The following is a 13,770-nucleotide window of genomic DNA, read 5'->3' as shown; positions in this document are numbered from 1 at the left end:
TGTGTGTGTGTGTGTGTGTGTGTGTGTGTGTGTGTGTGTGTGTGTGTGTGGATGTGTGGATGTACTTGTTTAAACATCTTTTTGAGGACCAAAAATTAGTATCCCATTATACTTGTGGGGACAACAGTCACTTCTGGGGACATAATGCCGGTACTCACAAATTTGAAAGCGTTTTTGAGGCTCAAAAATTGTTTTTTTAGGGTTAGGGTTACAATTGGGTTATGGTCAGGGTAAAGGTTAGGGTTAGGGTTAGGTATTCATTTCTGATGGTTGCAGTTTTAGTAAGGGGCTAAGGAAAGCAATGTCCTCACCAAGATATGAAAATGTGTGTGTGTGTGGCTTTTTTTATTTAGTTTGTTTGGCTTTTTAGAAAACAAGCACTCTAAGTAGGAATAAATATTACAATGTAAACTATATGAAAAATAACAGGTGAAAGGCATTGGTTAAATGTAAGTTTTTTTTATTTGAAAAGACTGTAAAAAAAATTTTTAAAGTATGTAAAATTAAATATTTTGTTAATTCATTTCAAACAGTCATCCTCAAAAAAGAGAAAAGAAAAACTGTTATTTGTTACTTTGCTTTTAAATTGCTCGTGTGTTTTAAATTATAAAAACTAATCCAAAGGATTTTTTTTGAACTGGCTTCATTAATTTCCCTGCAGTGTTGCTGTTTCTCCTGTGTTTTGAAGACCTGAGCCATTTATCCTCTTAAAATATCCACAACTGAGAATTACATAAAAGCAAAACAGCAATTTGTGCAAACACGGATTCAAACAATGTGGACACAGGAACTCAAGAGAAAACTGGATTTTAAGTGTAGCAAACTGAAACTGTTAAAAAAAAAAGTTGTAAAAAACAAATACAAAAATTCAGTATTGTGATAAATGTTAGTGTGAAGATGCTCTGGTTATAAAAGGGTAAACTACAGCTGGATGTGAAACTATGAACGGTCTCTTGTATCTTTGCTTTTTCTCTTTTATCATAATTCTATATTTCAATCGGTTAAAGATGTAATTTTCCTTACATGTTGACTTTTTTGTATAAGTGTAGCTGTAGTTTTAACCTACGTCCTTTCACATTTCCTTTTTTTTTTAATCCCTATAAATGAACCGAATAAAGAGAAAGATTTTTTATTGTAAGCAAAATGCACAGAAAGATGATTTGCAAAGTCAAATCTCAGCAGAGGATTGCAAATGAGCTCCTGCTCAAACAAGTACACCATGCCTCAGATGATCACACTACACATGCTTAATGTTTATGTAACATCTGCCAAGTTAAACTCTGACAGTATAAATATTCCAGACATGAGGACTAAATGCTCAGAGGCCAAAGGAACATCGTGTCACTGTGTTTGTCTAGACAGAAAGCTTAGAGAAAGACCTCGGAGTGAAATAAAATCCCACGAGAACCAAAGTGATACAAAAAATAAACAGAAAACATTTTTTAATGCCAAAAACATAATTGCAAAACTTGACAGACAAAAAGCAACTTGGGGACCTTTTTTTTTAGTTTGATACAGCTCTGGCACATAGTCAGTCTGAATAACTTCTTGCTGCACATTATGTAATTTATTTGTTATTCTATACTCTTGTGGAAAAAAGAAACATCTTGTCCTTTAGGTCTTCAGCAGAGGGGATTGAAAACTAAAGTTTCAGGAAGACAAACGCACAGTCATAAATGTACAACACACACATATTTTGAATTTCTTCTTCTTCTGTAACTCAGAAAGTAATCACACACCACTTGCACTTTTACCCCCCTTTAGACAAAAAAAAAGAAATTAGGAATGACGAATGATGGCCGTTCCTCCTCAAAACCAAGCTAATAATCTGCAAACAGATTAGACTTCTGCATGGTGATTCCCTGAAAGAGTGTTTATCTCTCTTGGCATGTTGATTGCTGCTGATGCAGGCTTTATTCACATAAGGATTAGATGAAGCATTATAAAGTTAAGTCATTGTTTTCACTGGGAGTGCACTTACTTGTCCAAACTCAGGTGAATGGGAACATATGATCTCAAAAGATTTTCGGTGTGGCTTCTTGGTTCAGTCAGTTTTGCACAATAAAGTAGTTTTCAAGGCTTTAACATTTAAATGCATGATCAAAAAGAAAAAATAAATAAATACATTTATAGGGTCAGACACCTGCAATAACTTATTAAAAGTCCAACTTAAATACTTTTCTATATGTAAAGGGAATCAGAATAAGTAAAGTGAGACTATAATGTGTTTTGCAGTATTTTGTATAGTATTTTTTTTTTCTAAATTACAACCTGTATACTGTTTACATGATCAAAATTAACTGAACAAATCCAAAACAATTAATAAATAAAACCAAGCTTGAACTCATACTGAATGGATTTTTCTAGAATACCCACAATATGAAAAGGTTTTGTCAGGCTTTTGAAATTCCTCACCTAAAGCTTGCCATTGAAATGTTACTTAAGATCTCAGACTCCAGTTATCTTCCATTGCAGACAGGCACCTGTCTTAGTTATTAGCAAAACAGTTGCCAGATAAGTGATTTTATTGTAAGAAAACAGTGATAAGAAAGAAAAAACCTTTTCACACATATGATCAGTATCACAAACCTGAATTTTCACATCCATGGGGAGGGGAGAAGAAAAAGAAAAGTGCCTTTCAGCTCCAGTGTTTGGTAATGTCTCTACAGTTTTGTTTAGATGGGCTGCAAACAAGCAATGGATTAAAAATGATAATGTTGGGGTATATATACATAAACGTAATGAATTACATAACTCGGCCACTGCTAACCACATGTGAACTCGACTGTGTTTCTTCACAAACAGCACAAACTGCTCTGGAGTGCCAGCTTCCACAAATGACCGAATCACTGAAGAGAGAATGTATGAGCATGGGCAACCATATGATTTCTTAAGCAATCCTCACTGCTATTACATAAAGCACAGAGCTGAGAATTTAAAGAATCCCCCCCACATCCATTCATTCATTTTTCCACATCCAGATGAGGCCCATCCTGCCTAATTTTCCACAATTGGCAAAGTGAGGGGAACTATTATCTGCGCTGCGCAGTGGGACTGAATGTCAGCTTGTTTGCCGGTTTGTTAGCTCATATGCGATAAACTAAAGTCAGTGTTTAACAGTCACAGGACCAAGATGGACAGGGAGTGTGCTGTATTATTTAGGAATATGGCAGCAATGGAAAACAGCTGACCACGTCGCTGGAGACAAAAACACCAAGTCTCACATTCATGTCAGCTTATGCTTAAAAAGGGCAAAAACACTCCAATAAGCAACATGTTGCTCTCACCCTGCACAGTTAGACTTGGTTTGGATGATCATTTTAAGTTCAAGGTTTTGTCACATTTCCACCAATGCATGGATGATTTAACATATAAGTGTCATTGCATAGAGTTCTGGCTGCATGTGAAACTGACAGTGCCCATGAATTTAGCATGCTTTTAGAAGAAGTCCTTCACTTTTGTAAGAGCCCTGTCTCTGGGTGAAACTGAACTGTTAATATGTTAACAAGATCAGGATATTACACTTACAATATGGTGCCTGCCATGAATGTGAATGGCACATTCAGGAAGCCACCTGTCGAGTTTTTAAGGGGCTCTATCTGAAACTAAAACTGCCCATGTTGGAAAGTCTTTACTTTCTGACACAATGCGTTGCATTTCCAAAAGAATTTCACTTTTTTTTTCCACTTTATGTTTTCATGCTTTCACTTGAGTGCACTTAGTGTTAAAGTGTCATACAATATGTAAACAGACAGCACTGATTGCCTCTCCCTGCTTCCTTCTCGCCCTCTTTCATGTGCATGGATGCCTTTCATTCCTGCCTCTCCGTCTAATCTTGTGGTGCCGAGTAAATTTCTAACACTATCCAGGCCTCACGCCCAGCATCGCCGGTGCTTGGGGAACAGGTCAAACCAGAGGCACCAGAGGGCCTGTCAAATAGCTGCAAGGGTTGGGCAAATCCAAATGTGTCGTTAGGTTTGTAAGTGTATTGTGTGGGTTTGCAACCTTTAACCTAAATCAAGTATGAAGGATAACATTATTATGTTATCCTCATGTACTTCTTTACTTTATTTATTTCATGGCTTTTGGGAATCTGTATTTTTATATCAGTTCACTTTTTTCACATAACTCTGTTTGTTTTCTTGCATTTTACTGAACTTATTAAGTAACAATGGAGGTAGTCGCCTTTGGCTGTAGGTGTCTTATGCAGGGGGCCTTTAACTCTTTCACCCTATCGCCTTCACCACTTATTGATGAGGCAGTCCAATCACAGGCAGTCTCAGTGTGGACAGAGAGGTGGAGCCAAGCACTGAAACAGGGTGTGGTTGTGAAACTACAAAGTAGAGCCATGGGGTTTAAATTGAGCTGAATGAGCCCAGTCCCATAGTTGTCATAGCTCTTCTGTCACTTTTACTCATCTCCCTCTCTCTCTCGGTTTCTTTATCGGTCTTTCCTTAAAGCATTTTAGCTATTGTTGGTCTGTTTTCTGTGTAATTGTGTAAATATCATACATCAGAGGACAGCTGGAGGCTTCAACCCACGGAAAATCCCTTCATGCTTCTGGTTTTTCTCCTGATCGCTCTCACGGGTGTCGCAGATCTGTTGAATTCACTGGATTGAGTGCTGCCGGCTGTGGCTGAGGAGCTGCTTTCCTCGCATACAGGAGTGCTCAGAGGGTGAGTCACTTGTTACACCTTGTAGCTTTTCACCTTCTTGTCAAAACTGAAGAATAAGCTTGAACTAGTTCAAAACAACATAAATGATCGTGTCTCGTTCTACAATTTTACTACCTGAGCTTCATGATCTGCTCATATTTCATTCACTCATTTGGCCACATGGGCCAAGTTCTTTGCCTCACCTGTTTGACTTGCTCTGTTAGTCCCAATGAGCATTTCATTGTTTAAAACCTGTCATCTGAAATCACGTTTCACAATTCTGCCCAAAATATCTATGAAGGACTTCTTCTTTTTAAAAAGTCTGAGCTGTGAAAGAAGTTCTTAAATTCGCTCTCATTTTTTCCTTGTATATCTGTTTGAAAAATTGGAGCCGAGGGCACTCAGGGGTGTTTGTTGAGGCCATCCAGCTGTCTCCTGTTTGTTCAGTCATTGAGTCAGCAGGTTGAGCAGTCATATTATTGCTCACCTGCCCAACCAACCTCTTTCAGCTCCGCTTTATCTCTTGTTCTCTGACTCTTTGTCTTTTTGTACTGTTCGTTGTTTTTTTCCAGGTGTTTTGAAAGGGTAAAGAGGAAGCAGTCACCATGCTGCAAGAGGCTATAACAAGCGTTGTTGAGTTCCACAGTTATCTACAATCAAGAACTGGTAAGTGTCTTCATTTCTCTCTTCACACCTACAATCTGCTCAAATCAGAACATTTTATTTCGTCATCATCATCAGGTGTGAAACAGCACAAAAGTATGTATGACCTGAAGTGCCGGTGGACCCACCCAGATATTCCAGTATGGAACCATGACTCAAGGACTAAAACATGCCTGTGTTTCCTGTATGCGGTTTCCAGATGCCAGAGTCAGAGATTACCCTCTGATGCAGAGCCCCGTGCACATGACGACCATCCTCCTGGGTTACGTTGCCTTCTCCGTGTACGTGGGGCCTCGCGTGATGGCAAATCGCAAACCTTTCCACCTCAACACCGCCATGATAATCTACAATGTTTCCATGGTTCTGTTGAATGCCTACATAGTGTATGAGGTAAGACGAAAAGGTATTTGTTTGCGCTCTTTTACTACAGGTGTGATGTCAGTGCTAAAAGCTGCTGGTGTGGTTTTTTTCTTTTTTACACTTAGTTTATGATGTCTGGATGGGCCACCACCTTCACATGGAGATGCGACCTTATTGACCGTTCCACCAGCCCACAGGCTCTTAGGGTAAGTCAGTAAATTTTTACAGGGGAGCTTTCATTGTCTCAAGCTAATAATTAAATTTTTTTTTTTTTTTTTTTTTTTTTTGGGTCTTTTAAATGTAATTTATTTTATTTCTGCTTGAGTGTCAGATATCTGACATCACAGCCCTCTTCCTTTCCACAGATGATTTGGGTGGCCTGGCTGTTTTATTTTTCCAAATTCATTGAGCTTCTTGACACAGTAGGTGCATTTTCTTTTTCTTTCTTTTTTTTTCTTTTTTTTAAATCTTCCCATATTATTTTGGCCTTTTGATCAGTTAACCGTGACTGATCCCATGTGTGCTTTTGCAGGTATTCTTTGTGCTGAGAAAGAAACAAGGTCAGATCACATTTCTTCACGTCTTCCATCACTCCTTTATGCCCTGGACGTGGTGGTGGGGCGTCAGCCTGACACCCGGTGAGCTTACAAATGCATGTAAACGCATTGTTTGACAGTGCAAGACCAGCACAACTTTTCTGTGAGATGTTGCATCTGTACATTAACATAATATTTTATTACCCCCTTCTTAAGCTGGAGGAATGGGCTCCTTCCATGCCATGGTGAATGCAACAGTCCATGTTATCATGTACACCTACTACGCACTCTCTGCTGCAGGGCCTCGCTTCCACAAATACTTGTGGTGGAAGAAGTACATGACCGCAATCCAGCTTGTACGTTGTTTTGTATTTTCCACAGCAAAAAATTCAAATAAATGGCATATCTGATTTTTGCCTACAGCTCAACTGTTTTACAAAAACTAATGTTTGGGAGGGGTGGTTGTTTTTCAGACGCAGTTCATTCTGGTCTCCATTCACATCAGCCAATACTACTTCATGGAAAAGTGTGACTATCAAGTCCCCTTTTGGATCCACCTGATCTGGATGTATGGGGTCTTATTCTTTCTCCTGTTCTCCCACTTTTGGGTGCAGGCCTACATAAAAGGCAACAGACTTCCCCTCACGCCCGAAAAGTCGAAACAGAACGGCTCAACCAGCGAACCGTTCACTGTGGTGGCCAACGGAAAGCACCTTCAGAATGGCAACAGTCACCACTGCACCAACGGCAAAATCTTCATGGGCAAAGTCAAGGAAGTCTAACTCTGTGACCCTGCCTGGAAAATGAGAGAGACACACAGACTGTCAGTTCGAATTAACACCATTAAATTCATCATTCATATCTACTGGCATATTGGACTGACATCAATTTCAGTATGCTTCATCTAAACTGTAGTTTCTTTGTAAATCTAGTCTTTTGTGAAAGCACATCCAGTGTTCTTGGGGCGTGAATGGTGATCTCTACCTGCCCACGTTGTGTTTGTAAGTTGTAACTGTGATGAATACTGTATGAAGATTGGTGCTTATTTTTTGTCACTGATAGTTATTCTTCGACTCGGGCTCGACCCACACTGCTGTTTTTGCTAACATGGGCTTTGTTGCTTGGGAGTACGGCACAGTTGTCACACAAGACTAGAACATGTAAATAACTGCAATTATCTGTTAGCCCCCCACAAAGAATTTCACTGTAAATGTCAAATATTTAAGGTTTTTTTTCTTATTTTATTTTTTATTTATCTTTGAAATAAAACTAAATTTAAAGGTCTGCGTAACTTGAAAAACAGTTATGGTGTGCACTGACCGAAAAGTGTTACACCTAAACTAAATTTCAATTTTGAGAGTTGTGGGAGAGCAATGTTATACTGTATATTACAGTTTTGTGTTGTTTTTAAAGTGCACATACACTGCTGTGCATGTTCATCTGTATTAATCCAGTCTGTTTTACAACTCTGTATGGTCTGTTCTCTTTGCACACTGTGCTTGAAGTTAATAGGCTTTCTATGCTGTTGGTTGTTTCTGAATTATAACTAAAGAAGTCTGAATATACTGAAACCCATCAATGTTTGCTGCTATTGATTACTTTAACACAGGTGTCCCCAATCCCAGCCCGCGAGGGCTGGTGTCCCTGCAGGTTTTAGATCTCACACTGGGTCAAACACACCTGAATCACATGATTAGTTCATTACCAGGCCTCTGGAGAACTTCAAGACATGTTGAGGAGGTAATTTATCCATTTAATCCAGCTGTGATGGATCAAGGACACATCTAAAACCTGCAGGGACACTGGCCCTCATGGACTGGGATTGGGGACCCGTTTTAACGTGTATGTGCCCTCTGAGGAACAGAGGTTGGGCCTGTTATGCTGGTTTTTAACTCTTGGTCAATTAAAGATAACATTATGGGACCTTTCTAAAAGCCAATGATTTATAAACATGAGCTTTCATAATCTGTACTCGTAGCAGTTGCACATCAATTTAAAAAAAAAAAAAAAGTTGACAGCAAAACCAGCTTATTTTTGCAATATGACGACATACTTTTAGGAAATTCTGCATGTGAACCCAATCAGCATTCCTTTTAAATAACTTAAATGCAAGCACTCAGTTCTGAATTCAGAGTGAGCCACCTTGTGGCAATATTTGGGCATTTGTATTTACATTAAGTGGGGAAAAAAAGTTCAATGAAATACATCCTCAGGCCTTAGATACTTGAGACACATCTACAAAGTTGGTTGCATTTTATCAACAAACACTACAGAATAACAGCAGATTAAGTGATCCGTTATAATAGATCAACTTTTGTGATGTAACAAAAGCCAGCTCTAGTCTGACAATGAACAGCAGATTTAGTTCTACATCATAAGCAGGATGTATTTGAAAAACAACACACCAGTAAACTTTAAACTGGTCCTGGCAACCATGAAGCAACACAAAGGGAAGCCGATATGGTGAAGTGTTATTTTATAACCCAGGTATACAGAACATCCAGATTTTAAAAGAAAAAAAAAAAAACCTAGGCTATACATTTTAAAAACTGACTTGACAAAAATCACTAGTACCACACACACGGCCATTAACACTTTAAACCACCAACTGGAGCATCACAGAACACCAGGTGGTTTCCTTTATTGTGGATAAATTAAGAAAAAATATATATCACAAATAACTCAAACTCATAACAGATGTAAAATCTCATTGAAGAAAATTATCTGATGCGACTGATGAATGACGCTGCTGGTTGATTTCACCATCTTCTCTTTAGCCTTCTTCTTAATGGATCCATTTCGAAGCTCTTCCACAGGCGAATGCGTCTCATCTGCAGCAACAGTAGCAACAGTCGAGCAGTCCGGACTGAGAGTCAAACTCAGAACTCTGTCGTCATGGCCCTTAAAGAAAAATAAAACAAATTATACCAGGAGAAAGGAGGAACAGCAGGTCTCAGTTCACTGGATGTGCCTTTATGTGGACGGGACTTGTTTACCATTGAGCTCTGCGACTTACTGAGAGAGGGATATTTCCAGACAACAACATGTTGTGGGCATATCCATGAGCAGAGACCAGCTCCTTGTAGTTGGGTGCAAACACCAGGGATGAGATCTAAAAAGTTGGATGGATGAGACATGTAGTCAAACACATTTTAGTGGGAATGACCATTAAACCGAACTGTGTGGAACAGGGATGTCAAACAGGTGCAGGGCCAGAACCGGCCAAGCAAAGTCTCCATTAGGCCCACTGGACAGTTCTTGAAGTGAAAGAAATGATTTTGAACTTGAACCAGCTTTCCTATTGATAAAGACCTTCCACATCGCCATTCATTCCACACTATAGTAGCTCAATACTATATGCACTTAAATATTAAATACAGAAATGTTCATTTTAATCCTCTACAACTATTTAAATCTGTTATGCATTAACAAAAAGTGGAAATTTTGGGCGAGACCTTTATTCTACAATATAGAAAAACTGAGAAATGCTGTTGAAATTTTATTCTATATTAAGAGATTTCAGAGATTTAAATGTTTAACTTCTTTACACTGCCAGAAAACGGAGTTTTACTGATCGGGGCCATTTTCAGAACAATGTGAGCTGTATGTGGCCCACAATGTAAAATTAGTTTGACATCCCTGGAAGGATGCAGTTACCTGGACTGAGTGTCAAGCGAACTGATACAGGAGCCACTGTTTACATTCCAGATACGGATGTGGCGGTCGCTAGTACCACCTCCAGATGCAAGGATATTGGGCTGCCATGGACACCAGGCCAGAGCCTAGAACAATGAAAGGCCATACACAAGTGGCAACGAGAATATTTAAACTTCAGTCTTCATTAAATGTTCACAAGGAGCAGGAGGGAGAGGAAACTGAAAAGAGAAAATTAGCATATTGAACTTCTGTTTGCTACTCACCTTGACTGCTCCCTGATGTTCGCTCCAGCAACGGATCAGCTGGCTGTCGTTGCCAGCACTGCCCCCCTGCTGCACGGGGCCATATGCACACCAAGTTATCATTGCCTCACTAGCCAAGTATCGCCCATCAGGGGGACCACTTCAGGCCGCACACTTCCTGTGCGTGAGCAGTCAGGGTGCCGATTGTGATGGTCTGCCACCCTCACATCATGGTGGTGGATGTGTCCAGATCTGGAGCCACTGCAGGGGGTGGTGAAAGAGGAGAAACACCACTTGAGTGCAAAAATGGAAAACACCAGGGAGATATCACCACTGTCTTTGGTAGGAGAAACATTTTTACCTGGAGACAAACATGGTCATTCCAGCTCAGACTTCCAACCCTTGCTGTGTGGCTGGCCATGCTGCGCAAGCGCTTCTGATTTTCAACATCCCACAACTAAATGGAAATCAATACAATTTATAAAAAAATATATATAAAACACATGGTTCTGATATGGTCCCATATTCATTTGGACTCAAGTGGCACGATGATCTCCACACGGACCTGAACCTTGCAGTCACTGTGCCAACAGCTAGGTAGCTTCCCTCTTTAGGTCCAGGACAGGGAGCAGATGTAGTCCTCTTCACGCTCCATCTTCATGAGAAGAAGGATGTCTCCTTGAGTGGCATCCACAGGTAAACACTGTTATGAAGAGCAACAGCGAGAAATTTCTACTGCTCCAATCAAGTAGATTCAAATCTAGAGGGGGAGAAAAAAAAGCCTAAATTAATATTGCATGTTAAAGTTATTCTTAATTACTAAAACTAGGGATGTTTATGCAACACTGAAATTTCAGTTGGGTTCCTATTTATTAAACGGGAACATATATAAACAGGAAAACAACTTGGGAATGGTGTTGCTCTGAGATAGAGATCTCTCTCTCTCTCTCTCTCTCTCTTAAATGCTGCAGCGCATTCATGACGGAGCCTTGTCGTGATCTGGATAGCGTTTATTACAGCCAGTCATGGACAACAATGGAAACAAAAATGACTTGCACTGCCATCTTAGCTTATGAGGTTGGAGGGCTGCTCCAACTTTCCTAGTAAGAAGTCTGACTTAAATATTCCAGCATGCAAGTCACGAATAAGGACTTCAAACCAAAACATACAAGATTGCTCTTTTAGAATCTATTGATCAGCGTCCATTTCTCTGCCTTTCTGTAAATTTGTGGCATCATTTAAAGATTCATTGCAATTAAATAAAGTCAATTGTATAGAGATGTAAAATCCTCTTAAGTGGCCCAACTACAGAAATCATTTCTAAGAATCAGGAGCATCCAAGATCCTGTCAGGAGTTGAAGATATGTATCTGGACTTTTTAATAGAGGCAGGGGTTGCTGTGTGAGTGTAGAGGACTTTTAGGTTGTTTTGGTAGCCTGTAAACAAGACAGAGCGACAATGAATAAAAGAATTGCCTTCAATACAGCAGATATTTATAAAATGCAACATATTTCTACCTTCTGGTGCATTAAGTGGTTTCCCTCCAAGATGGAGGATCTTGCATCTTCAACGTTGTATCCATTCAGTGACACAGACCACGCTTTCTGGGTTCCTTCAGACACAGGGAGCCACACTGATTGATATCCTACTTGTACAAATAGAAGCTTAAGTTGTTGTTACACAACTGGTTACTGATGTAACTGATGTGTTTGTGTCCGCTGGCTCCATTCTCCTTTGTCAGCAAGGAAAGTTGCCACATCATTTGCTTGCTGTTCTGATGGGAATGAAACGATCACCCCCCATCTTGATGGGGTTTGTTTCTTGTTTTGCCTATGACCCATAAAAAATAATTTTAAAAAAAAACTTCCAGTGGTTAACATTGCAAAGCTTTCCCCGAATACGAGTAATAAATGCAGACAAATACACTACCTGGCGTTTGCTTGGTGTTTTTGATGAGCTCAGGGACACTTAGCAGACTTTCCCGCGACAAGCCGCTCAGGGCGGATGTGTTTGATGAGCTTCGCTTTCTCTGCCACCTCGCCATGGGAGCGTTTGTGATCGGCATGTCCAGCTTCAAGATGCGTGGATGTCGTTCTCAAACCCAAACTGCGCCATTTTATCAACGTTCATAGACCTGGACATCACAACAGATAACAGTAAGTCCGTATCTGATTTGAAAACAGTATAAAAGGCTTACTGACAGCTACGATGCTCAGACTAATGCTAGGATAGCATCTGTCAAAAATGTCTTCATTTTAAAAGTAAGTCAGGTCCGATTGAAAAACTTCGCTATGCTTCTATTCTTGTTTTGAACGTTAGCTTAACGTGACCAAGCTAAACGATTGTGTAGCATGAATCCAATGAAAGAACGCGTTAGCACCATCGCTTAAACCGATTAAAAATGATTTCACGTAATAAACAAAAACAAACTTAAAACTAGTGATTGAATTTAAAAGTATATTTCTGCAATTTCAAAATCAAACACAATGACCTCACCTCGTCGAGAAAACGTGAAATGCAGAGAAGCACAAACTCTTGTCTCTCTCTCGATTTTGAATTCGTGCGTATGACGCCACGACGTTTAAATCCACAGAGCGCTCATGCGATTGGTTAGTTCAAGAAGCTGCAGTAAGCTCAGCGCATTGCTATGGTGACGTTTACGAATACGTTACGTGATTGGTCAATGATACTTTCTTTAACGTATGAAAAGAAACCTCTCCACTTAAAGGTGTCGCCCTCTATCTGTAGTTTAGGTCTGCGCTGGTATAATTTAAAGAGCGACACAAAACTAAAGACCTGTAAGACGCTTTACTTTAAAACACGAGACCGCTATCAAGTATATTTTTCTGTATTTGAAGGCTAGTAAAATAAATAAATAAATATTGGGTTTTATTTTTTTTATTTAAGAATCTAATATTGGTAAATATTAATTTCAGGGAGAGTTTAAATATAAATATTTGCTGAGTGATTAAGCAAAAATCTTCTCATAGTCTGATAATATATTGTGTCTTTGCTCTTTGACTGATGTGTACACGTTGGTTTTCAGTCACCTTGACACACCTGTACACAGGTCTGGACCACAGCTTAAAGGAGGCACCTCAAACAAACATCTTTAGTATTGAACAAATAAAATATTTATTGTTTATTATGCACTATCATTTAGATTTAAAGTCATTTTCTTGTTTGCTTGGCATTTGGTCAATTGATTTACATCGGGGGTGTCCAACTCTACAGTTTTAGATATCACCCTGGGTCACCATACCTGAATCAAATGATTAGTTCATTACCAGGCCTTTGGAGAACTTCAAGACATATTGAGGAGGTAATTAAGCCATTTAAATCAGCTGTGTTGGATCAAGGACACATCTAAAACCTGCAGGGACACTGGTCCTTGAGGCCTGGAGTTGGACACCCCTGATTTACATGATCAGGATTTACTTTAAAAAAGTGATAACTCTGACATCACAGGTTAATGTGAATTCCAGATTATACTTTTATTCTGCTCTCCTCTTACCTGACATGCCAACAGAAAAAAAAAACTAAATAAAGCAGTAGGAAATTTAAAAAAAAAGTAATTTACTTAAATAATCTCATGGCCAAGGAATCCCAATGTTTGGTATAAAGAGACGTGCAACTACACTGAAAGCTTTTCAAGTA

The 13,770-nt window shown here is 39.4% G+C and overlaps 1 protein-coding gene and 1 pseudogene across 2 annotated transcripts; one reads left to right on the top strand and one right to left on the bottom strand.

The window, feature by feature from the left end:
- The first annotated feature begins 4,319 nt into the window (after window positions 1–4,319).
- LOC113011282 (elongation of very long chain fatty acids protein 1-like) lies at window positions 4,320–7,789 on the top strand. 2 transcript variants are annotated; one of them, XM_026150749.1, is made up of 8 exons: window positions 4,320–4,676; window positions 5,228–5,321; window positions 5,518–5,708; window positions 5,804–5,884; window positions 6,044–6,100; window positions 6,211–6,316; window positions 6,431–6,570; window positions 6,688–7,789. In XM_026150749.1, exons 2-8 carry the CDS (start codon window positions 5,261–5,263, stop codon window positions 6,994–6,996), a joined length of 945 nt encoding a protein of 314 aa, XP_026006534.1. In that variant the 5' UTR covers window positions 4,320–4,676; window positions 5,228–5,260; the 3' UTR covers window positions 6,997–7,789. The 2 variants fall into 2 exon arrangements, with proteins under 2 accessions (XP_026006534.1, XP_026006535.1); XM_026150750.1 differs by lacking the exon at window positions 6,044–6,100.
- Window positions 7,790–8,902: 1,113 nt separating this feature from the next.
- LOC113010789 (cell division cycle protein 20 homolog) lies at window positions 8,903–12,715 on the bottom strand (annotated as a pseudogene).
- Between the last annotated feature and the right edge of the window lie 1,055 nt (window positions 12,716–13,770).

Source organism: Astatotilapia calliptera, chromosome 18, assembly GCF_900246225.1.
Source record: "Astatotilapia calliptera chromosome 18, fAstCal1.2, whole genome shotgun sequence".
NCBI lineage: Eukaryota > Metazoa > Chordata > Actinopteri > Cichliformes > Cichlidae > Astatotilapia > Astatotilapia calliptera.
The sequence above is the reverse complement of the archived record's forward strand: the minus strand, read 5'-3'. Positions and strand labels throughout refer to the sequence as shown.